The 26,177-nt window shown below is 50.1% G+C and overlaps 1 protein-coding gene across 17 annotated transcripts in view; it reads right to left on the reverse strand.

Annotated features, from left to right (window-relative positions):
• KIF1A (kinesin family member 1A) overlaps positions 1 to 26,177 on the reverse strand; it is a 148,187-nt gene that overhangs the window by 14,442 nt on the left and 107,568 nt on the right. For 8 of the 17 annotated variants that reach the window (XM_065410667.1, XM_065410666.1, XM_065410653.1 and 5 more), the window contains 3 exons: positions 25,899 to 26,004; positions 1,762 to 1,876; positions 24 to 157 (listed from right to left, as the gene is read on the reverse strand). In XM_065410667.1, coding sequence (XP_065266739.1) covers positions 24 to 157; positions 1,762 to 1,876; positions 25,899 to 26,004 — 355 coding nt within the window. Of the gene's footprint in view, positions 1 to 23; positions 158 to 1,761; positions 1,877 to 3,992; positions 4,017 to 22,614; positions 22,642 to 25,898; positions 26,005 to 26,177 lie in introns of all 17 variants that reach the window. The other 9 variants (XM_065410664.1, XM_065410654.1, XM_065410652.1 and 6 more) reach the window with 2 other exon arrangements.

The following is a 26,177-nucleotide window of genomic DNA, read 5'->3' on the forward strand; positions in this document are numbered from 1 at the left end:
AAAAGGAAAGGAGATTCCTCTACCTCTCCGAGGCTCGCAGGCTCCCGCTGCCAAAGAGATTGCGGATGGAGCGAGATGCTGGAAGTTTGGCATCTCTGGAGTAGAAGACCATACAGAAATCTTTGGTGATCACAGCTGGCTGGGTGCAGTTCTCCATCTGCAGTAGGGTGGAGAAAGAGGATGAAGGGAGAATTATGGAGACGGCTCGTAATGAGGCTAACGTCAACTCCTCCCCATCAGTTTGAGTGAGGGATGACAGCGTCTGTAATGTTAGTAAAGACCACTGTGTCTGAGTGGTCCATATTCAGAGAGAAGAGCACATGTGACTAGACAATGGTGATTCCATGGCTTTATCATATGTCATTTCCTAATATACATGCCTCAAACTATGAGGCTGGCCATTCTAGAATGACTCAAGCATGCCCAGGGAAAGTGGATATCAACTGGATTACTTCTTTCCTGCTTTACACTTGGGACTTCGCAAAGGCCAAACTGCCTACTGTATAAAGAATATTCAGCAGAGGGTTGTGGGCTTGATTCTCCACTACGCCAAGCCATTCTGCTCCCTTTGTCCTGGGCTTCTGCAAGAAGATTTCCCCACCACTCTGATAAAAAGCTTTTGGGAGGGGAGGGCCAACCTTAGAGAAAATGCCTGTCCTCACAGAGTTAATAGTCTTCAGAAAAACTAGGCCTAAACCAAGCAAGGGCACTTTAAAATGGGCACTGCCTTTTCAGGAACATGCTCAAAGAATGTTAAGTAGCCCCCTGCCTTTCTCCTGCTGCTGATTATAACCAGCCCTTTCTTCTCTGCTACATGGAGTGACCTTCTTCTTTGTGTTCCTGACACCAGCTGTCTAGTTTTCAGCGTTTCTCCTTCCAGATGCTGCCCGGAGCTGAACTTTCCACCTACCCCCAAACTGCACTGTTTATTTTGTCTGTTAGCACTGGGTCCCATCCCACCAGGTGCTGAGCACCCTTGACTCCCACTGATCTTGCAGGAGACACTCTGCTCCGCACAGGACCACTCCTGCTGACAGTAGTCGCCAAACAACTGAAGTCCTGGCCCAACCCAACAGCCCTACTCCGATGACAGCACTCTGGCACTGGAAAACAATCATCCGTGACACTGCAGGGAACTGCTGACCATCTGGAGGAGAACACAAGCTCAGAGAGATGGATACAGCGTGCAGAGAAACACCAAGTGCTGGACTGTCACCTGACAATGCAGCCTGAGGAAGGGCTTGTGTGTAGCAGTGCTGCTCTACAAGCAGGGCATGACTCAGATTCTAACTTTCTCCCAAGCATTGGTTCTGGTGTTCAGGCTGGCGGGCTGCTGTGTTGGTGGTGGCTGCACTCCCTCCCTATCCACCTGCACAGGGTGTGGAGTCGCAGCCTGTATGGGCTTTGGCAATGAGCACCCCTTATGCCCTGTTACTGCCAGAGGTGTAGCAATGTTCCCAGCAGAGCCTGATGGTTCTAATTCTGCACTGCACCAATTTCAGTGGAGCTACCCTACTGTAAAACTGGCGTGCTAGAGTGGGGACTCAGGCCCTGCAGCTCTGGGTTATCTGGCAGTGTAAGAACTGTCTGCACGTGAGGCATAGTGTACATTGCACAAACATCTTGAGTTACTTGGAAGAACTGGAGTAGCTCATGCTAGGGACTGGAGTAGAGGGGAGGTGGAAGAACCTTGATCTCACAGACCATATTGCCTACTCTGTGCGCTGACGGGCAGGTTAAGGAACACAGGAAGGTTCTTGCCTCAATGTAAGCAGACAGGGTAATGAAGATTTTCTCTCTGTAAGGGGTGACTCGGTTCAACAGCAGGGAGTTATGCATGGAGCTGTCCCACGCTGCTTCAAACTGGTAAAACGTTCTGGAAGGAAACAGCAGAGGCCTGGTAAAAACACAACTACACCTTAAGTTAGAGCTGCAGAAACATGTAACATGCACACACATAACCACATTTGTGACAGATGGGCAGCCATTCTGGAGTTCTCAGGTTCAAGTCAACTCTCAGAAGGGGCAGGCTGAGGGGAAAACACCCCCCCCACCCCCTCCGGCTCTGAAAGATATTGTAACATTTCCGTGAGGAAGCTTCATTTGAGGGGTTTGCATTGCAAATTTGAGGAAGAATCTTCTGTGTGGATTACACATGGACAGAGAAGATTTGAAAGCAGTGGGATGCAGCCTACTGGCAATACTATGGAAATGGGAGGAGTGCGAGAAAGAGGTGCAGGGAGAGCAAGAGAAGGACAGAAAGAAAGCTAGAGAAGGAGTCCGAGAAAAAGAAATAGCTGTATCAGCACCAGGTACTGTCTCTAGCCAAAAGAAATGTGCAGCACTCCAGGACCACATCTGTGCAGTTAAACGTGGATAACAAACAGGCTTCCTTCCACGCAAAGGAAGAATGACTTTTCTGTGAGCATGGTCAGAACGGAAAAGAGTGAGGATGCTTAGCGGAGTGATTGCTGTCATCTCTCTCAGGCACTTATGTGCTCAGTGATTTTTTTACCTTTTACCTGACACCAAAACCCACCACTTCCCTCCAAGGTTAAGCTGTGAGCTCAAAGTGTCCATCAAAGCTCGGCAGTTAATTCCTTCCTACTGTTCATCTCTGGCACACAGCCACAGGCTCTGAGCCAATTCAGCATTGGCCTAAGCGAGTTCAACTCCAGTGAAGTCAATGGAGCGCCATAGTGCCAGGGTGAATTTGACCCTCCATGTTCATTGTCCCCTTGCTTCCCCTGCCATTTAATGTCTGTGCTAAATTAAGGGGGCCTGGGCTGACAGAGGAATTTAATATCCATGGCCCCAAAGTATTTAAACATGGGCTTAACTAAAGTACTGCTTAAGTGGCTTTGAAGTCAAGGGGACGTAAGCATGTGCCTAACATTAAGCATATGTTTCCATGCTTTGCTAAATAGAGATGGATTTCTGAATCAGGGCCCAGGCTCATTCTTTCTAAACACCTCCACTCTGGCCACCAACATATCCACTCATTGTCCCTTTCTCCTGTGAAATTAGCTGCACTGATCTCAAGAAGTAAATATGTGCATATATTGGAATACAGGGCTGGGCTTTTGGGAAGTTTGCCTGCCAAATTAATGCAGTTTTGGGAGAGACAAGCTGGTACCATAAAAGATATCAATCCTGCCCACAGGTAATCGGAACTGGTAGCAACTGTGCTCTGCTGCACTTCCTGGAAACACCACTTCTAAAGACAGGACTTCCATGAAGGACATCACAGCCTCACACTTTTTGCCCTATCATTTTTAGGGTCAATATTTTCTGGCTGGAACAAATTAAGCTCAGGTCCCAAAATCCCGGACCTGTCCTGGGTCATTAGAACAGCCCACTGTGCTGACAGTCTCTTTGTTGAACCCATCTGGCTCTCAGCTCTAGTGTTTCGGGTTCACCTTCCAGCATACTGAAGACTACTTTTGAAAGCCACACTCAGAAGCCAATCAAAGATGACATCTACTCAGGACTCCCCCTAATTTCCGTTTGAGCATACTCGAGAAGACATGATTCAAAATCATTTCCACACAGACATTCCATCATCACAGCTCACCAACACTCAGTGTCAACATAGTCAAACATCTCTTTAACAAGATCCCAGGACTGTTCTTAGAAAACGATGTGTTGGATTGGACCCCACTCTGGGGAGCAGGGAGAGACTCTTGTCAAAGCACATTTGACTGTGTTTGTTGATACACTGTTATTATCTCATTTTAAACACCACATTGTAAATAACATGAGATGATTGTTCTGGAACATGTCGCAAACACAAACTAAATGAGCAAGACCAGTACCACTGTTAGAAACAAGTCACCGGAGGACAGGTAACTCCAAAGGGAAGGATATAAGATAAGGAAAGGAGGATTATAAGAAAAAGGAGCAAAAAGCAGAGGAACAAGTCCGAGGAGAAAGAGAAAAGCAGAAGGGAACAGACCAAGCAAGTACGCGTGAGAAAAGTGAGAGAGAAATACCTAGTGTAATTTCCCAGTGAAATGCTATAATTGGAAGGCAACCCAAAACACAAACAAACATACGCACACACAAAGAAATTTAAATGTCAGAAAGCATTGTTCATATGGGGTCGGGTAACAAGCTAACTCAACAGCTCCAGGGGGTGTGGGTGGGTGTGGAGAGGTGGCAGTCAGAGCTAGTTGTGAGTTTGCTGCTGGTGGGGAACCAGGAAGGAAACAAATATCACATTCTCTCTCCATCCTCATGGTGGTGATGTAATAGGATGAACCCTGGGCCAGACAGTTTCACAGAACCCAGGATATGCAAAGGATTCCCACACCCACCCTCTGCCCACAATAGGGGAATTTAGATTCTGTTCATTCAATTAATGGGCTTTCCTGCCCTGCTGTATCAGTGGATCTCTGCCCTCGTGCAGAGAACACCCTCTTTTGTAACAAAAGAGGAACCCATTGTCCGTGCTCCTTGGGGCATGGACTACAGAACCTGCTGAAACTAGGTTCCATTGCCCCTCATGCAGTCAGAGATGGGAAAGATTTTACCATGCATTTTCACTGATAGCACAACAGCCTTTCAGCTCCCTTCCAAGAAAGATGCCATTAGGAGTGCATCATTTCTATCACGATGGTGGGCAACTGATGTTATTAATGTCAAAGATGTGCCATCTCAAAGAGCCACAGACACAGCATGCTGTGTGGTTGAGAACTTGGGACTAAATATGCACCTTTTAAATGTAAGGGCGAGGAATGAGCAGTGCAGATCTTGTGAGAAACAAATGGACCCTCAGCATATACCTGCTGCTGTGAGTGCTCTTTCATCTGGATGCCACAAGACAGCCATTTGTTTTGAGAGCTCCTTCCCACCCATTAGACCAAAAATCAACTTCAGCCCTATTCCCTCTAGAGAGGGGAAGGGTACCCAGTTTCCAGTCATTCAAATTCAGAGTTTCTGCCAATTCACTTTGATCCTGAGCTGCAATCCCCTTGCTGTTCCAGTCCAGGGCCTCTCTTGAGTTGGGTCTCCCAATCCCAACAAACTGCACTGAGTAGTCGGGTGGTTTTGCAATATATCAAAATGTGGTGGATGAGGCCACCACACACCCTTTTCACTTGTTAGCTGATCCAAAATGTGCACTCTGGTCCTGTAGCGGGGTAGTCCCCCGTTCCCTGGTCTGGAAAGGGTTACAGCCAGCCTGGAGAGAGGGCTGGGGCTGCGAGCTAAAAGCTAGGCTGATTGGGGAAGCAGCCACAGCTGGGCCACGCCCCAATCAGACCTCAGCTGGCCCTGATAAAAGGGCTATGAGCCAGGAGCTAGACACACTCTCCCTCCGGCTTCAGAGGGAGAAGGCCCTGGCTGCCTGGGAGAGAAGGGTACTTGAGACAGAGCAGTGCTGGGGAAAGGGAGGAGGAGCTGGGGAGCTCCAGCCTAGCAACTCCCCAGGCTGCAGACCTTGATAGAGGCCTATGCAGGTTCAGGGGGCTGGGAGGAGCAGCCTGGGGTTAAGCAGAGGCAGCTGGTCCGATCCCCCCTTGCCAATGATGAGTGGCCTTTTACAGTCTGCAGTTTGCCCCAGTGAGCGGGGGCTAGATGATGACTGGCAGTAGCCACTGAAGCAAGGTGGGGATAGAGGGTTGGGGGGTTCCCCTGGGAGGGGAGACTCAGACTGTGGTTTACTGCTGGGGGCAGAACCCAGAGGGTAAGGGGCACCGGGGTCCAGGAAGGACACGGGGGCCAGAGGCAGGTGAGACACCGGCCAACAGAGGGTGTTCCAAGCTGAACAAGAGCTAATTCCTGAGACGACCAGCAGGAGGCGCCACACCAGTGAGTTGTCACATCGCTACAGCTCCCCAGACTAGTGAATTAGCCCAATGCACCGTGGAAGTTCTGTCATTGCTCATTCATGCATGTTTTCAATCCTGAAGCCAAAAGCTTTTTCATATCACAGAACGAAGCTAAGGATAACTTGCAGTAGACTGAGCAAACTGTTAGTTCCAACAAAGAGAACAGGGGACTCTAGTGAAAATTGTTTTTAAAAGTAAATACTGTATTTTGCAATGCGCCTCCCTAAAGAAACCAAACCAAACCAGTCAAATGTTGTAAAGCACAAACCATCTCCCTTCTTTTCCCCTCCTCCTACCCCGCCCCCAAACTGGAAAGACATTCTGATGTGCCTGCTCTGGTATGATCCCACTGGTTAGGGCCTAAGCAGGGCTGGCCTTACCATCAGGTGAACCGAGGCGGCCGCCGCAGGTGCCAGACTGTGGGGGGGTACCACTAGGACCCAGAGTGTAGAAAACTGTGTCTGCTGCTGGTGCATATGTATTCTCTCTGCTCTAGATGCACAGAGACGGTGGAGTGCTGTGCTGGAGGAAGGAGGTCAGAAGAGACATAACAGGCAGGCAGGAGAAAAGGTGAGAGGGAATAACAGAAAGCAGCAGGAGCTGCAGGGAGAGAGAGGAGGAGGAGCCTCTTATGTACCTCTCTAGCACCCCCAGGAGCCTGGACTGATTAACACCAGCTTCTGAGGGAGCTTCCTGTTTCCTGCTGCTTCCCTGAACCCACTTGAGAAGAACAGGCAGTCAACTAGGGTTACCATACATCCGGCTTTTTGGTCCTCAAATCCCCGTCCGGGAGGAATTTCCAAAAAGCTGAACATGTCCGGGAAAAAAGGAAGGCATGGTAAGGGGACCGCCTCCTCCCCAGGGTTCAACTTTCCCGGCTCCCGCCGCTCTCCCCAGCGCAGCAGCAGCCGGAGCCCGGGAGGAGGCGGCTGTGAGCTGGGATGCCGCCGGCCAGCGCCACTTGGCCAGGGCCGGGGCTGGGCCGGGGGTGCTCGGCCGGAACCGGGGCCCGAGCCGAGCCGGAGCTGCTGGGGCTGGGGCTGCTCGGCCAGCGCCGGGCCGGAGGTGCTTGGCCGGGCCGGTGGGGCCGGAGCGGCTCGGCCGGGCCGGTGGGGACGGGGGTGCTTGGCCGCTGGCCGGAACCGGGGCCTGAGCCGAGCTGGGCCGGAGCGACCAGGGCTGGGAGTGCTTGGCCAGCGCCACTCGGCCGGGGCCAGGGCCGGGCCGGAGCAGCTCGGCCAGGGTCGGTGGGGCCGGGGGTGCTCGGCCGCTGACCGGCGGCCGGAACTAGGGCCCAAGCCGAGCTGGAGCGACCGAGGCTGGGGGTGCTCGGCCGCTGGCCGGAACCGGGGCCCGAGCTGAGCCGGAGCGACTGGGGCTGGGGGTGCTCAGCCGGCGCCCCAGGGCCCGAGCTGGGCCGGAGCCGCCGGGGCCAGAGCCTCTTGGCCGGCCGTCGGAGGGAGCCGCTCGGCCGGAGGGGCCGGACTGGGCCGCATCTGCCTGTTTCAGGCTTCCCGCGAACTAAACACAGTGTTTACTATGCAGACAAGAAAAGTAACGTTTGCTGTTCAGGCATTTGAAAGTTAAGTGTTACTTAAAATTTTTGAACAAGGCATTGTAAGTTGTTAGTTCTCCTTTATTGGGGTAGGTAGCAGAGCAGTACCATGAGAGGAGTAGAACAGGAAGAAGACAGAATTGAGATCTTTCAAAGTTTTGTCCCAAGTGAGGGAGTATGGGGGAGTCATTTGAGCTCCCCGCCGCAGGAGCCAAAATGTTATGGGCTGGCTCTAGGCCTGAGGTGCAGTTATGGGGTAGGATTTCAACGTTTTCCTATAGCATGTGTTGAATTCCACCACAAGAGTCTGTGGCAACCCTCTTTGCAAAGACCTGAGAACCAGAAAGAGCTGGCATCTCCCACCCATGCTCTGGTTTGGTGGCACAAAGGGACTGTAAGATAGGCTTACCGAGCCAGCTGAGCATCCCCAGAGTGGGGAATCCCTGGGGGGCTAAAGCTATGTTGCCACTACACTAGCCACTCCCACAGTCCTCACTGCAGGGGATGTTGCCAGTGAGGGGCCTACCCAGAGCATTCAGGAAAGGCCTAGCTGGCATAATGACACCCTGGAGGCCAAACTGTGAGTGGAAAGCCACCTTTGCCCCCCATGACCCTGGCAATGGGCCTGCCCTGAGCACAGAGCTTGAGCAGACCAGACACCCAGGTGTTACCTAGGCAATAATATTGTATTAGCCAAACAAAATATTGTGGGCCTGATTTTGATGTTAGTTTCACCAGTGTAAATCGGAAAACTGAATTCAGTGGCAGGGCACTGGGGTAAATGAGATCACGGCGATGTCCAATATTTGAAAACTCTTAGAGTTGCAAATGCACAATGGCCATGTGACTTGTCTGTGATTAGAGAAGAGCTTGGTAAAAAATATGAGCTGCATAGTAATTGCCTTGGAAACGAATGCATGTTGATTTATGAGACAGAAATCATCATGTCCTGTATTTAACAAGTAATGCAAAGCCCCACAAATGCCATGGAAAGCAAGAGCACTTGCATAATACAAACCCTGCTGGATTTTCGAAGTAGAATTAAAAACAAAACCTAAATCTAAACCCAAGTGGAATAAAGAGTCTCCCCTTTCTCTGCTAAAAAGAATGATGGCAGAGTTTCATTTCTAATTTAAAGCTTGATTCTGCAACACTTTACTCATCAAAGGAAATCAGTCCCTAGTAGTTAGGAATACTTTAGATTCGGGGTTGGGGTTTTTTAGGCCCAAAGGAGAATTTGCTCTCAGTCCCTGTACTGGCTTCCACAGATCTCTTCCTAATGTTACTCCTGCCGTAAATGGGTAACTGCAAGATAAAGAATCAGACCAAAGACTAAGGATTCAGTAAAAGGAATCTCAGGTAGCTAGTCCATTACTCCTTTTCACAAATCTAGCCTAGGGGTAGGAAAAAAACATTCCAAAATCAAGTTCCCAGGCTGCTGGTGCCCTTTACTCTGCCTCTGATGGCTAAAGAGTTAATTCACCAAAGGCCAAAGCTCACTGAAATCAAGAGAAAAGCTCCCACCAACTTCAAGTTTTGGATCAGGCCCTTAGTGCTTAAATTCACTGCCCAAAACCTTTGTTGACCGAGAGTTACGGCTGAAAAGCAGTGCCTCGTACCCTTCCAGAACAGCAATTCTTAGGTCCCTGCACAGCAGGCAATTCAGAGTTAAAGTGCACACCAGCCCCACTCCCCAACCTTAACTCTGCCCTCATTGAGTGATGCCCCAGTCTGCCCCATCACATATGATGACCTCTATCTTTCCAGGAGATACGGAGCACTGTGGAGACCCTGGGAGAAACTGTCAGACTAAGTGTCCTCACTAAGGTAAAAGAATAATGTAGGTCAGGCTTAGTGAGCACCAGCTGGCTACACCTGGCCTGAACCATTTCACCTGCTCTACACACACCACCCCATAGCTGCCAGATGTCACCACCCTTGATCCTTGTCTTAAGGAGTCCCTCTGGAATATCATCTGTGTGACACTACACCCCATATTCATCATGGGATATTATATGATTATGGCATAATTATGATGCATTTTGTACAAGATGGGTAATGTAAGGTGTCATTGGAAAAGTTATGATTTGCTGAATATGATTATCCTATTTGTATGCATGTATCATTTTTGTATTTGAAGGTATGAATATTGACTATGTATCAGTATTTCCAGAGTAAGCACATTTGAGAACACCCACAGCTAGCCTGTCAGGTACAACAGTGAAGGTAAACAGTGCTGATGGCCCATCAGCAAAGACAATGGACCATGGAAGAGCTTAGCCTTCCTCAGAACGCTCCAGCCAGCCTGTAAGTAATGGCTGCTATGACTCAGCAGGACATGCAAGGGCATGTGACCAGACCACATGACACTGAACTCCATTTTGATACCTGTATTTTTCCACAAGCTGGTCTGGGAACTGAGTTTGGAACAAAGGGTTCCTGCCATATGGTAAAGCTATATAAGGTGGGGTGAGACATCATCTAGTGGCCTCACTCCCCACACAAGAGAACTCCTGGAAACACTTGAGGAAAAAAGACTGAACTGGGGGAAGTGCTGGTCCCAGGCCTAAAGGATTTCTAACCTGTGTATGGAAACCTGGTGAACTGCTTGTATCATCAGCCAGGGTGAGAAATTGCTAATTCATATCCAAACTATCTAGTATGTTAGGCTTAGTTTGTGTTTTGTTTATTTGCTAGGTAACCTGCTTTGATCTGTTTGCTATCACTTAAAATCTATCTTTTGTAATTAGTGAACTTGGGTGTTTTTCTTTATCTAAACCAGGGAGCCTTTGAGTGAAGTGTCTGGGGAAAAATCTCAGCTTGGTTAACACAGGCTTGTTGCATATCCTCCCACATCGAGCGGAAGGTGAACTTTATTAAGGAGCTTACATTGTACAGATCCCTGTATGACGGTATTGTGACGGTTGGTGCCCCCCATAAGGTTTTATAAAATTATGCTTATGTATGTATGTGTGTGTGTGTGTGTGTGTGTATGTGTATATTGTGACAAAGTTCCTCCTCTATCTTGGTGGGTCTTGTGCTTATTGGCGGATTTTCTTGCCTCAGAGATTCACCATGTGGGTTGGGGAACAGCCCAGAGACCTTCCCCTCTGGAAGAACCCACAGTCCAGGTCAATTGGGAGGTTTGGGGGGAACCCGGGCCCGCCCTCTACTCCGGGTTCCAGCCCAGGGCCCTGTGGACTGCAGCTGACTATAGTGCCTCCTGTAACAGCTGCATGACAGCTACAACTCCCTGGGCTACTTCCCCATGGCCTCCACCAAACACCTTCCTCATTCTCACCACAGGACCTTCCTCCTGGTGTCTGATAACGCTTGTGCTCCTCAGTCCTCCAGCAGCACCCCCTCTCACTCTCAGCTCCTTGCACCTCTTGCTCCCAGCTCCTCACACTCTCACCACAAACTGAAGTGAGCTCCTTTTAAAACCCAGGTGCCCTGATTAGCCTGCCTTAATTGATTCTAGCAGCTTCTTCTTAATTGGCTCCAGGTGTCCTAATTAGCCTGCCTGCCTTAACTGGTTCTAGCAGGTTCCCGATTACTCTAGTGCAGCTCCTGCTCTGGTCACTCAGGGAACAGAAAACTACTCATCCAGTGACCAGTATATTTGCCCTCTACCAGACTCCTGTACCCCATTGGTCTGGGTCTGTCACATATCCCTCCCCCCTGCTCAACGCCAAGGGGTTGGGCAGCTTGGGACGCCAGACAGTGCACATGTGACAAACCATCGGCATTGCCATGATGGCTCCCTGCTCTGTGTTGCACACAGAACTGGAAAGGTTGGAGGGATAAGAACCATCTGGTCACCCTTGTGTTCTTCTCCTTGTTCCGCTGCATCCATTGAAGAGGGGCATGGTCGGTCACGAGGACAAATCTGTGCCCGAGCAGATAGTAGCGCAATGTTTCCATGGCCCATTTTACAGCGAGGCATTCTCTCTCCACCATTGCATATTTTTGTTCCCTTGGAAGGAGTTTCCGACTGAGGTATAGAATTGGGTGTTCCTCCTCCCCGACCATCTGTGATAGAATGGCCCCCAACCCTACTTCCGATGCATCCGTCTGCAGGATAAACTCCTTGGTGAAATCAGGGGCTATCAGTACAGGGTTACTGCAGAGGGCAGTCCGTAGGTCTGTGAATGCTTCCTCTGCTGCGTCAGACCATCTCACCAGATCAGGTCCACGGGCTTTCATTAGGACTGTCAGGGGGCTTGCCCTTGTGGCAAAGTGGGGGATAAATTGTCGGTAATACCCCACCATACCTAGGAACGCCCGGACTTGTTTCTTGCGACTTGGTCGGGGCCAATTTTGGATGGCCTCTAACTTGTTCACTTGGGGTTTTACCAAACCTTTTCCCACAATGTAGCCAAGATAATTGGCCTCTGTAAACCCTACAGCGCACTTGGCAGGGTTTGCTGTAAGGCCAGCTCGCCTGAAGGTATTGAGGACTGCCTCCACCTTCTCCAGGTGGGTTTCCCAGTCTGGGGTATGAATGACCACATCGTCCAAGTAGGAGGCAGCATAACTGTTATGCAGGCGTAATAGCTTGTCCATGAGGCGCTGGAAGGTAGCTGGGGCCCCATGTAGCCCAAAAGGGAGGACAGTATATTGAAAAAGACCCTCTGGTGTAGAGAACGCAGTCCTTTCCTTTGCGTCTTCTGCAAGGGGAATCTGCCAGTACCCCTTTGTCAAGTCTAGGGTAGTCAAGTACCGGGCATTACCCAGACGGTCCACTAGCTCATCTATGCGAGGTATGGGGTACGCGTCGAACTGGGATACTTCGTTTAGTCGCCGGAAGTCGTTGCAAAATCTTGTGGTGCCATCAGGTTTGGGCACCAGCACAATTGGGCAGGACCACTGACTGTGGGATTCTTCGATGATCCCCAACTCCAGCATTTTTTTTTACTTCTGCTTTTATTTCCTCCCTTTTTGCCGCTGGCACCCGATAGGGCCTCATTGTTACTCTGGCCCCAGGGTTCGTGACGATGTGGTGATAGGTCTCGGTTGTTCGACCCGGTTTTGTCGAGAACACATCTTGGTTCTGGAAGATCATCTCAGACACCTCATTCTTCTGGTCTGGTGTTAAATCGGGAGACACTCTCACCTGTTTGGAAGGCTTGTTTTCCTGGGTTAGGTCTTTTTGGACCGTTGTGCATGCCTCTTGTGCATGCCAGGGTTTCAGAAGGTTAACGTGATAAATCTGTTCTTGTTTTCTGCGTCCTGGCTGCCGCACCTTGTAGGTTACTTCCCCCACGGGTTCAACCACCTCATAGGGCCCCTGCCATTGGGCCAGAAGCTTGCTTTCTGCCGTGGGTACCAACACCATAACCCGATCCCCTGGTTGGAACTGTCGCACTTTTGCCTGGCGATTGTAATGGGTTCGCTGGGCCTCCTGTGCCTTCTCCAAATGTTCCCGTACAATAGGGGTAACCCGGGCTATCCGGTCTCGCATCTGCATTACATGCTCTATTATATTTCTCCCCTCATTGGGTTCCTCTTCCCAGATCTCTTTGGCGATATCTAGTATGCCATGGGGGTGACGCCCGTATAATAACTCGAAGGGGGAAAACCCAGTTGAGGCCTGAGGTACCTCCCAGATAGCGAACATAAGGTAGGGTAGTAGGGTGTCCCAATCCTTCCCATCCCGACTTACCACCTTCCTTATCATAGCCTTGAGGGTTCAGTTAAACCTTTCTACCAACCCATCAGTCTGCGGATGGTAGACCGAAGTTCTCAGGGTATGTATATGGAGCAGCGTACAGAGGTCCTTCATTAGCTTAGACATAAATGGGGTTCCTTGGTCGGTTAATATCTCCTTTGGTAGCCCCATTCGGGCAAAGATCCCCACCAGCTCTTTGGCTATAGTTTTAGAGGCCGTGTTCCGCAGGGGGACGGCTTCTGGGTAGCGAGTAGCATAGTCCAAAACAACAAGTATATATTGGTGGCCCCGAGCCGTCTTCTCCAGGGGTCCCACTACGTCCATGGCTATTCGCTCGAAGAGGACCTCTATGATGGGAAGGGGTACTAAAGGTGCCCTCAAGTGGGGACGGGGACTGTGCAGCTGACACTCCGGGCAGGAGGCACAGTACCTCCACACATCTTCATGTACTCTGGGCCAGAAGAACCGTCGTAGGACTAGTGCCAGGGTTTTCCCTACCCCCAAATGCCCCCCAAAAAGATGACTATGAGCAAGACTTAATACAGCGTTCTGGTGTTTTTGAGGTACTAGGATCTGCTGAACCTTCTGCCCCTGTACTGGTGCAACCCGGTATAAGAGATCCTTCTTCATTATGAAGTAGGGTCCTGGTCCCTGGGTTTTCCCTTCCACGAGGACCCCATCTATTTCAGTCACCTCCTTCCTAATGTTGTCATACCTTGGGTCTTCTGCCTGGTCCCATCCAAAATTTCTTCTCCCGGGGCTAATCTGCCCAAGATCTAGGGGCTCAGTCTCTGTTGCCTCTACTGGTTCAGAAGCATTAGGGTAGAGGTCAGACTCAGGTGCTTCTCCCTCCTGCGTGGCCTCCTTTTCAGCTGCGCGGGTCCGCCTACCTACGAGAGCGACCCTCTGGCTTTGGGTCAGTATTCGGGTTCCCAAGGTCTTAGCTGCCCTTCTTTCCCTTTTTGTCTTTCTACCCTGTCTGGGAGGGGAGAACAAATCTGGGGATATTTCAGAGAAGATTGGGGGTTGACAGTCTGCTGTGGATGCCTCACCAATTTTAGGGTCCCCATCTTTCTCCAATCCCCCTACCGGGAGTAAGTTTCCAAACCCTGGGAAGTCCCTCCCTATGAGCACCGGGTATGGGAGTTTAGGGACTACACCTGCTGCTACCTCAGTAGTGTTCCCTTGGATCTCGATTTTTACTGGGATGGTAGGGTAGTAACTAACTGTCCCATGGACACATGTTATCCCCGTACGTTGAGCCTGCAGCAGCTGACTACGCTTCACGAGCTTCCCTGAGATAAGCGTGATAGCACTCCCCGAATCAACCAGTGCCGTGGTCCCTACCCCATTTAGTTTCACTGGTTTGGTATACATATGTGGGGTTAGTGAGACCCCCACAAGGTGGATTAGGGAGCATGGATCTGCCCAGTTCCCCAGGTTACACTGCATAGGCTCCTCAGCATTGGGACACTGTGCAGCTATGTGTCCCCCCTCCCCGCAGGCATAACATCTGTATGGAGCCCTAGGCGTTCTCCGGTCTCTTGGTTTGGGCAGTCTAACATCACGATCCTCGTCTCTCTCAGTGCTCCGACTCTTTGTGGCCTCTGATGGGCCTCTCTCTTTTTCCACCTGGGCCCTCCTGGTGGCCCAGCCACCCGAACTTTAGGGCTTGGTGCTGCTAGTTTAACCCGGGGTGCCTCTTCCTTAACTGGTCGGGTCAGCTCCCTCGCTGTCCTTCGCCTCTCTACCAGGGCGACAACCTCGTCATAGGTGGAGGGTTCGTTCTGGCTTACCCAGGCACGAAGGTCTGGTGGTAGTCCCCCCATGTATCGGTCGATGACCAGAACCGCTAGTATCTCTTCCGGACTCCGGGACTCTGTTTGCAACCACTTTCGTGCGAGATGGATGAGGTCATACAATTGGGACCGCGGGGTTTTGTCTTCCTGATACCTCCAACCGTGATACTGCTGGGCCCGCACTGCTGTCGTTACCGCAGATCTGGCCAGGATCTCTGCTTTCAGCTGGGGGTAGTCTGCCGCAGCCTCTTCAGGCAGATCATGGTAGGCCTTCTGGGCCTCCCCACACAGGAATGGGGCAAGGATGCCAGACCACTGATCTCGAGGCCAGGCCTCTCGTAGGGCTGTCCTCTCCAAGGCCAGAAGGTATGCCTCTACATCATCCTCCCGTGTCATTTTCTGCAGCCAATGGCTGGCCCGTATGAGCCGCATCCCATCATGGCCACGATTCAGCTCTGTAAGGGACTTTACCTGGTTTACCAGTTCCCGCAACATAGCTCGGTCTTGAGCAGCCTGGTCCATCAGCAGGCGATTAGTCTCTTGCTGCAGCCGCACTGTCTCCTGTTGGGCAGCTGCCTGGACATGGGTAGCCTCCTGCTGGGCCGCCGTAGCTTGTATCAGTGCCCGCACTACGTCATCCATTGTGGTGAAAAAAATAAACCCTCTCCCTTTTTTTTTTGTTTTTTTAAATCATCCTCCTTCTTCCGCCACGCTGTGCGCCCCAAGATCCCACTCTTGACACCAGTGTGACAAAGTTCCTCCTTTATCTTGGTGGGTCCTGTGCTTATTGGCGGATTTTCTTGCCTCAGAGATTCACCATGTGGGTTGGGGAACAGCCCAGAGATTTTCCCCTCTGGAAGAACCCACAGTCCAGGTCAATTGGGAGGTTTGGGGGGAACCCGGGCCCACCCTCTACTCCGGGTTCCAGCCCAGGGCCCCGTGGACTGCAGCTGACTATAGTGCCTCCTGTAACAGCTGCATGACAGCTACAACTCCGTGGGCTACTTCCCCATGGCCTCCTCCAAACACCTTCCTTATTCTCACCACAGGACCTTCCTCCTGGTGTCTGATAACACTTGTGCTCCTCAGTCCTCCAGCAGCACACCCTCTCACTCTCAGCTCCTTGCGCCTCTTGCTCCCAGCTCCTCACACTCTCACCACAAACTGAAGTGAGCTCCTTTTAAAACCCAGGTGCCCTGATTAGCCTGCCTTAATTGATTCTAGCAGCTTCTTCTTAATTGGCTCCAGGTGTCCTAATTAGCCTGCCTGCCTTAACTGGTTCTAGCAGGTTCCTGATTACTCTAGTGCAGCCCCTGCTCTGGTCACTCAGGGAACAGAAAACTACTCATCCAGTGACCAGTATATTTGTCCTCTACCAGACTCCTGTACCCCACTAGTCTGGGTCTATCACTATATATATATATATATATATATATATATATATATATATATATATATAAACTAGAATGTGTAATATGCTATATATGCCATTTAACATATCTCTGTAAAGGTTATGAGCTACTAAATCTATTAATCCTATTTGTAGGCATGTATCATTTTTGTATTCGAAGTTATGAATATTGGCTGCATACTTGTTTGATTCTAAGTAGGCTGTAGTGAAGCAGTTGGTCAGCTTCCTGAGAAAAGACTATTCTCAGTAAGTGCCCAGTCAAGAAACACTTAAGCCAACAATGAACTTGGAGACACCAATCCACATCTGGGCTTTCCCAGAAATTTGGCTTGGCTGGTAAGGAACTCAGTCATGCATGGACATGTGATTTGCCCAGGTGACTCCAAAACTCCATTTTGTAGCTGGACTTTGCATAGGAGACAGGAGGGGTCTCCACTCACAAGAGAGAGTCTACTTAAGCCTGTGGGAGACCCCTCAATTTGGTCTTCAGCTGGCTAAAGAGAAGGCCTCTCCACCCCCAAAGATACCTGAAAGAAACTGGAACAAAGGACAGTGACTCCAAGGGGTGTGAGTGATTGTTGGACCCAGACTAAAAGGAGATTAGTCTGTAAAAGGAAGCATTCTGGAACTGGTGAGGCTCTTATCTGTATTCAGTTCCTTACTGTATTAGACATAGACTTGTGTGTTCTATTTTATTTTCCTTGGTAGTTCACTTTGTTCTGTCTGTTACTACTTGGAATCACTTAAATCCTACTTTCTGTATTTAATAAAATCACTTTTTACTTATTAATTAACCCAGGGTATGTATTAATACCGGGGGGCAAACAGCTGTGCATACCTCTCTATCAGTGTTATAGAGGGCGAACAATTTATGAGTTTACCCTATATAAGCTTTATACAGGGTAAAATGGATTTATTTGGGTTTCAGACCCCACTGGGAGTTGGGGATCTGAGTGTTAAAGACAAGAACACTTCTGTAAGCTGCTTTCAGTTAAGTCTGCAGCTTTGGGGCAAGTAATTCAGACCCTGGGTCTGTGTTGGAGCAGATGGGCGTGTCTGGCTCAGCAAGACAGGGTGCTGGGGTCCCGAGCAGGCACAGAAAGCAGGAGCAGAGGTAGTCTTGGCACATCAGGTGGCAGCTCCCAAGGGGGGTTCTGTGATTCAACCCGTCACAGTGGCGTAGTCGCCAGGATCTGTGCACAGCTGATTGCTTTGAGTTAGGTAGTGATTTTAAGTGAGTTTTAAGTGTGGTGGCTGGAGAACAGACATAGTGGTTACTGGTTTGTTATTTTTTGTTTGCTTATTTTGGGCAAGGAAAGTAGGGACAAAAAAGGAAGCAAAATAAATAAGATTAAAGATCAGAAGAAGCTAAAACTATATAAGTTGCAAATTGCCCAGAAAAGCTGAACACTGGGCGCTGGGCAAGTCCCTGTTAACTAAGAATCCCCTGAGCTGAGTGCATCCCAGTTTCAGTGAACTGCAGAGGGGGTGTGGCCCAGCACAAGAAAGCAGGAAAATGACTACCAGTGAAGCAGCTTCTAAACTAGAGCTGGCTAGGCTGGATGCAGAAAAGAAGGCAAAGAACCGGGAGTTTCAATTGAAACTCAAAGAGGCAGAGGAAGCCAGGGCTGCCCACAAAAGAGCAATGGAGGCAGAAACAGCCAGGGTGGAGGCAAAAGAGGCTGCCCACAAGAAAGCTATGGAGGCTGAAACAGCCAGGGTGGAGGCAGAAACAGCCAGGGCGGAAGCTGCCCACAAGAGAGCTATGGAGGCCCAGATTGAGGCCCAAAAGCATGAACTGGCTGTTATGGGGTTGAGGGGACAAAACCCTTCAGCTGGTGGCTCAACCTCCTCAAAAATCCACAAATGGGAGCAACTATGTCCACAGTATAATGAATCCAGCGATATTGCCAAATATTTCATCACCTTTGAGAGACTGTGCACCCTCCATGTAATTCCTGAAGATCAAAAGATAACCACATTGATAGCAAAATTGACTGGCAGAGCTCTGGACATATTCAATAAGATGCCTATTAATGATGCTTCAAACTATGGTAAATTTAAGGAACTGGTTTTAAACAGTTTCAGGTTACACCTGAAACCTACAGGGTTAAATTCAGAAGTCTTAAGAGGGGATCTGGATTAAGTAATGTGGCTTATGTAAATGAAATAAGAGGTTTGGTAAATAAGTGGGTGAGGGGGAAAGGCATTACAAGCTTGGAAGAAATGTGTGATTTGGTTACTCAGGAACAATTCCTGAATATGTTCAGTGATGACATAAAACAGTATTTGTGGGACAAAAAGGTGGATGCAGTGGGTGAATTATCCGGGTATGCAGACTCTTATGAGCAAGCACAAGCTGCAATCAAACATAAACCACTGGCAGAGGGGTACAGGGTTGGGGGAAAGCAGAATCACTGTTTTACCCCTGGGACAAAGGAGCCTGGGTGTTCACCTCCCCATTCCCCTGTTACTCGTCCCAAATTTCCTGTGCAAGCAGAGGAGCCCAAGAGGTGCTATCATTGTAAGTCCACTGAGCACCTGAGGAATAAGTGTCCCTTGCTGAGTGGGAACAAGCAGCAAGTAACACATAAAACTGCTACTGTACTTCTCAGATCACAGCTGCTGCCTCTTTCCACACAGGATTTGTAAAGCTTGCTTCCACACAACCAAGCAGTGAGCATATGCATGCTGTTAAATTGAATGGAAAAGTGCTTCTTGGCCTAAGAGATACGGGTGCTAAGATTTCTGTGGTCAGTAGGGACCTGATCCAGGAGAAGGATTTATTGCCTGGGAAACTAGCAGAATTGGAGCTGGTGGGGGGTTACAAAGTCCTTGCACCTTCAGCTAAAGTACACATGCAAACTGGGGGTTTACAGGCTGAACTGACCATTGCAACGGTGGCACACAATTTTGCACCATTTCTACTTGGAAATGATTTCTTTAATGTGGCCGAATCTATCCCAAAGTTGGTTAGCAGTGAAAAGGAATATTGTGCTAAAAGCCCGGGGGTGGTGGTGGTGAAGTCACATGGACTGCTAGGGGAATAGAAAAGTGTCTCTTAGGTTCCTCTGTAGCAGTAAAGAATGTAGCTTTGGGGGCAGGGATGGTTGTAGCCAGTTCCTGTAGCCCCAGGGCTCAAGGCAAGTCCCAGAGAGAGGGGCTGGACAAAGCCAGCTCTTGTCCCGTAATCAGCTCCCTGGGGGAGGGGGATGTACCACCTTATAGCAGGGGGGGCCACCCCAGCTGTTGACTGCCAGAAAATTGCAGGTCAGCAGGGGGCAGGGCCTGCCCTGGGGTGCACAGAGACATGTGTCCCGAAGGTGGAAGTTGGGGTCCTGGTGATTGCTGGCAAGCCCAACCTGAGTGAAGAGGGGGGAATTTTGCTGGCCAGTGAAGGGCCTGTCATAGCTGGTAGTTGTGAGCCCACAGCTGGACCAGGGTCATCTTCCTAGAGGGGAGCCCAAAGAGGAAAGCCCAGACGGAAGGTGAGGGGGGGCTGGAAAGTCCGCTCACCTTTTGTAGGGAGGATCTTTCCCAGGAGGAGGGTGAAAAGTCTGCATTTAAAATGCCAGACCCCTCTCCTGTGAATCAGGTTTTAGGAAAAACTGGGGGTCAGATCTCTGGGAGGGGGGAGTCCATCCAGCTGACCTGTTGGGAACAGAAAGTGGGGTTTTACCAAACCAAGGCACTCCACTGAAAGATGCTGTTCTTGCAACGCTTGCAAGGGATAAAACTGTCTCTCCAAGACAGGAGGGGGGAAATCTCTGCATGGGTGAAACTTCACAAGGGAGTGGGGTCCAGCCCAGAGAAATTCCAGAGGGACGGGCTGAGGGCAGGCATGGTTGCCCCACCCTTTCCTTGCCAAAGCCTCAAAGGAATGCCTGAATTAAAAGCCTTCTCCAAAGAGGCAAAAAAATCCTTCTGTACTTAATAAACTTGTTCTATTGTTTTATCTACACCAGTGTGCTTGGACTGAAGTGCCTAGAAAACTCCATTTGGAATAATAGGATTTGTACGTATCATTTTCTAATAATAAATGACTGACTTTATATGAGCTTGTGTTGTCCAGGAGTGTTCTGGGCAGCACAAGATGCACATTTCTGCGGGAAAGTCGGACTGAAAATTTGCTGGTGTTGCCCTGCACTGTAATTCAAGAGTGGTTGTCTACAGCACTCACACAGTAAAACTGGGAGTGATTTACGTGCTGGAGGCTCTGTGTGAGCAGACCAGAAGTCGTTACTCACAGCGAGGCAGTGTAAAAGGCACCCCAGGCTGGAGAATTGAGGGGACACAGCTGTTCAACAGTCCAGACTGTACCCTGGGTAATGTCACAATCCCATCCTCCCATGGGAAGTTTGTTGCGTTGTTGTAGTCATGCTGCTCCCAGCATATGATCAAGACAAGATATGCGAAGTAATATCTTTTATTGGACCAACTTCTGTTGGTGGAAGGTACAAGCTTCCAACCTTCACAGAGCTCTTCAGGGATATTACTTCACCCACCTTGTCTCTCTCAACATGAAGCATGAGACAGAGCAAGAAGGCCAATCAAAGGTCCCTTCTCCACAATTTTTTGGCTTTTTAATAGTCTCATCTTTCCACTTCTCCCATCTGCTCTTTGCCTCTTCCTACTTTTTGTTGCCTGCTTCTGTATTTCCAGCACCCCCATCACAATGGTATATATAGCATCTACACATATCTATATATATATATCCCCACAGTCTCCCCTGTGCACCTATTTCCCTATAGCCTCCCCTCTGCCTTTATATCTCTGCCTTTTCCTCCTCCCCTCCCCACAAGTGAGCAGTTTATTAATGATATTGACAGGCACCAGTTACCCTTTGCTGGCTGGTGCCCATTAGTTATGGAACTGGGAACTTTTCTTTAAACAAAACTAAATTACATGCAAAAAAAACAAAATTATCTGACAATTATGCACAGTTATACATTCAAAAGTCAAGAGAACCAGTGCTAAGGTTAAACATACCTTAGCACTGCTTCTTGTGTGTATGCACGTACAGAGGGCCATATCCCCGATTGGTATAAATTGGCACAGCTCCATTGACTTCAGTGGGCCAGATCCCCCTTGGTATTAACTGGCACAGCTCCACTGAAGTCAATTCAATAGTAAAACTATTACATAGTAATAAGATGACCCCAGTATCCCTGCAGCCTGCAGGCTGCGATCGTATCAAGATTTGACTCTGAGAAGAGACTGCATTAACTTACAGTTCCAAACACTTTCCCCTGGTAATGTCCAAAGAACAAGGGGCCAGCCCTTCAGCTGGTGTAAACCTGCAATGGAGCCATGCTGCTCTACACTAGCTGAGGATCTGGCCCGTTATCTCCCTTCAGCACTCAGAGGGTCAGACCAGATGATCAGATGATGATAGGCTGAAGGGAAGAGGGATAGCTCAGTGGTTTGAGCATTGGCTTGCTAAACCCAGGGTTGTGAGCTCAATCCTTGAGGGGGCCATTTAGGGATCTGGGGCAAAAATCTGTCTGGGGATTGGTCCTGCTTTGAGCAGGGGGTTGGACTAGATAATCTCCTGTGATATTCTATGATAATCCTTAAAAACCTGATTTTCAGCTATGCCAAGTTATACTGATCTGGCAGTGGAAAGGGGCCTTAAAATGGGTGTTCACTTTGAGGCCCCATTAAATTTGCAGAGGGATGTTAAGGGGTCTTAGCAAAACTGAGAATTCAAGCCAGTGAATCTGTGACTCCACGGAGGTTTCTTTGGTGGAAATTCTGTCAAGCAGGCTAGAGAATAACAAGCTTGGGTGAAATCCTGCCTCACTGGAGACAGTGGCAAAACTCCCACCAACTTCAGTGAAGCCAGGGTTTCACCTGTTATGTCCCTTCCTTCTACATGCAGCTTGTACATTGCTCCCAAACTCAGCTATGTTGCTTCCATTTCTCTCCTCTTTCTATCCTTCATACAGTATCTTTTCCAAAGTGCCCTCCCCATCCACGCACTGCAGTCTAGCCTCTCACGCAGCCTGGGTCAGCTCCCAGCTCCCCAAAACTGCTCCTGGGCCCAAGCTGGAAGAGGGTACAAGAGGGGGAAGGATGGTCTTTGCCAAATGTCACTAAGTTACAACAGCAGCAAAATCGGAGGAAAAGCCAGCCAGAGGAACAGAGGCTAATGAGAGAGCAATCCAAACAAACAGGGAAGCCCAAGGGACAGAAACGGAACAAAAGAGCAGCCCAGAGACGTGGAAGAGAAAGGGAAGCCAATGGATGGAGTGTCTGGAAATTAAAGTTCTGTCTCTGGGGGGGAGGAAGAGTGCCAAGGAGGGGAGAGGAAGTGAAGAAAAAAACCCAAGGGAAACAAATACTACCTAGGCATATCCGAATCAAGAAACTGCCTGCAAAAACACAAAACAATCACATGGTTAGTGTGGGTTCAAATGGACGGCAGCAGCAGCAGCAGCATTTAAGGAAGTGATTCAGACGCCTAATGCCTCCACGCAGCCCCTGCTGCCCTTCCTTGCCTCATGCAGGGCAGCAGGGTTGCAGCCAAGGGGCCAGACACCTTGTAGGCATGGGTGGATGTGTGAGCAGCGTGCTGAGGGGCAACGGCCGTGGCCTGGGTTGTTGTCTGGGGAGTCGTAAAGGGAAAGAGACCAGATCCCCCTCCTGACGGTGGTGACAGAGTGTGAACAAGAAACATCCTTATCTGGGCTGGCTAGGGTGTGGAGCAGGAGTGACAATCCTAGCTGCAGGGGCTATTTGCAGTGGAAACCTAAAGCATGCCTGAGCCTGTGGGGGAAGAGTCTGGGGCTGCTGGCGCTACAGGCTAAAGCCAACTCCTTGAGGGCCTAGCTAACACTTCCACAGTGAGGCCTTTCCTGGTTCTCCTCAGGAACAACTTACACTGAAACATCAGTGGTGGGGGAGAAGGGCAGTCCAGGGGATGGTCCCAGGGCCTGCTTGCTGCAATGAAGACTGAAGGACATACAAGAGCAAAGCAGGGAGCAAAAGCAGTTCAGAAAGAGGGTTAGATGCATCCCATTCCATTGGCTCTCATCCCTTTCTCCCTACATCCAGGATCTCCCCATTGTTAGGGTCAAACCAAGCAAAAAGCCCATGCAGGGCTGAAGCAAAGGGAATTTGTGAAGATGTTTCCTTCCATTGTCCTGTGGAAATTCAATCCTCTTTTCCTTTTCACATGTTCCAGTTACCCCTCCTCCTCCCTGCACCACCCCTTCTGCCCATGCTTCTGGTCCCAGTTGTGGAGAGAGGCAGTGATCCAAGGTTTCCATCCCTGGGAGAGAGCAGTGCATTTTCACACACCCAGTTTAGATTCTGGGACAGAAAGCTAGATACAAACCTGATGCCCTGGGTCCCTCAAGTTGTAAGCAACGCCTCCCCTTTGCTTGGTAAACAGTCTTGTGACAAGCAACTCTGCAAACAAGCACCTCTCCACTCTCTGGAGAACTCCATGCCAGGGCTGAAATCCCCTGCCCAGAATGACCTCTTCTAGCGTGCAGGGCTCAAACGGGGAGGAAGAAGAGGGAGACATTCCCAAGGTGCCACAGCATTGCTCTCATGTGTGGAGTAGGGCAAAAGAATGAGCACTGCAGTCACACTGTGCTATGTCAGATTTAATGGGCCAGATCCCCAGCTGGTGCAAATCAGCCCTAGCTCCACTGGAGTCACTGAGTCAGATCCCCAGATGGTGCAAATTGATGTGGCTCCAATGAAATCAATGGTCCTGATTTATACTAGTTCAGGATCTACCCCTAATTCTTCCAGCTGTCTGCTACACTGTTTCTCAATGACCGGTCCGTGGACTGGCGCCGGCTCTGAGATTTCCCTGATACAGTTTAGGAAGGCAGCAAGCTGGTCCTTGGTATCAAAAGGTTGAGAAAGGCTGCATCTATTACACTGTGTTTGTTTGTATCAATTTCTGCCTTGCTCAGGACAGGCAGGAACAAACGATCTGAGCTACCCAGAGAGGTGCTGCAGTGCAGCTGTTCCGAGTCCCTGCTCCCTCTGAACACTGCTGCTGTCACCCTCACGCAGCGTCACCTGCATGGCGTCTGACAGCACGCAGTGGAGCCTGCCCTACTGCCCTGATCCAATCCTTTCCTCAGGGTCACTCACTGCTCAGTGACTCTTCAGACGCAACTGCTTGTCACGTGACTCATGTTTCGCGTGGCCCACCCTTGCCCTTCCCCACTCCTCTCATATACTCACTCCAGCAACCTGCTGTCTTGCTCTTGCCCCCTCGGTCATCCACCCAGCTGGCAAAGGGCTCTGCTGGCTTGGGGCAGAGCGCTGGCCTGTGGGCATTGCTGGGTGAGGCAGATTATGTAAGTGAGCACACAGGTCACAGTGGGACTGACCATTTCTCCTGCACTGAGCTTTCTGGGTTTTAAACTGTATTCCCTCAATTACACCATGTGCCCATAGGCAGGGCAGCCCTGGCAGGAGAAAGGAAGAGGAGATGTCCCCAAGGATGCAAGGAAAGAAGCTGTGACAGGGACCAGCTCAGTTTCCTTCCTGCCATGCTCCAAGGACAGGCAGTGCAATGCTTCATGATGGCCACACACAATGCGGATGTTCCCTGTGTTGCTAGTGATGATCTCTCATCTCCTCTATGCGAATTACAAGCAAGCACTGTGACTAGTGACTGCCCCCGCTTCCTGCTGGATGTGCTCCCAATCTTCTCCTAAAACACACTGTACAACCACTTCCACCCAGAATCCATCCCAGCGTGGACCCGTGACAGCTCTCCAGGCTAGACATCTTGCTGGGGCTACCCTGCGCTGCAGCAGTGACCTGGAGCTCTGCTCTGTGGTGCCAGTAGCAGTCGCTCCACAGCCACTACTGACCTACTGACTGGTTATTCATTCCCAGGTTGCTGCTAGGGTTCCGAGTTCTGGTGTTTGCTGCCCCCCCTTATGACTTAGCCAAAAGCATCAGCACTAGCAGAGCCCCTATAGGCACCTGACTGACACTGCAGCACACAGCTATACTGGGTCTCAGAGAAGCCTAGGTGAGAGTCTCAGCATCTAAAGGGAGGTGCATATAACACTGCCTATCAGTTGAATGTAGGGCCATGGGGCCTCACCACCCTGGGTCAATGCTGCTACAATACAGGGACGGGGATGGCATCTTAAAATCCACAGGTGGGTGAAAATCCAAAGACTCCTTTGATGTTGGTGTAATATTTTGAAAATGTCACTGGGAGGTGAGGCCCCCTTTGGCACATGCCCATGGCAGCCCTGGGTGGTGCAAGGAAGACCTGCCTCAGCAGCCTCGGGTGAAAGCTGTCAGCCACATAATGATCTTAGACGCCATCAGAGTGTGTGTTTGTGTGTGGCGGGATTTGGGGAAGCCCACCTCGAATCCTTGGGCTTCTGTGCATTCTCCACTGTTCCTGCCTTGTGGTGCAGCCATGTCGCCATCCCGCCAGTGCCCAGACGCAGCACAGTCACCGCCCCTAAGTGGTCCTGCAGCAGCAAGAAGGCCCTGATGGGCAAGACCTTGGGGGCGGGAGGGAGCGAAGCCCCCATAAACACAGACAGCCCTTGTCAACCTAACTGGACCAGACATTGCCTAGCGCCACAGGACAGCTGGGCAAAGTGAAGAGACGGCAAAGCCAGGCCAGACCCACCGATCATCCTGGGAGGGGTTGACGTATCCAGACGACAGGATGTTCAGAGACAAGATGTTGGGGTCAATCAGAGACTCGTCCCCTTCTGGGGTGTTTCGGATCCGACCTGCCAACACACGTCAAAACACACCGTTTGGAGGATGGGCAGCGGGGCGGAGGGAACAGCTCAATGGGGATGGTTCACAGTTCCAAGCTGCATAGCAGAGTAAATGGTAAAGGTGAGACTTGGGGGAAGATGCTTAATGTCAGCATCATATCCTCCTTCAGCCCCTTGGGACA

Source organism: Emys orbicularis, chromosome 9 (genome assembly GCF_028017835.1).
Source record: "Emys orbicularis isolate rEmyOrb1 chromosome 9, rEmyOrb1.hap1, whole genome shotgun sequence".
Classification (NCBI taxonomy): domain Eukaryota; kingdom Metazoa; phylum Chordata; order Testudines; family Emydidae; genus Emys; species Emys orbicularis.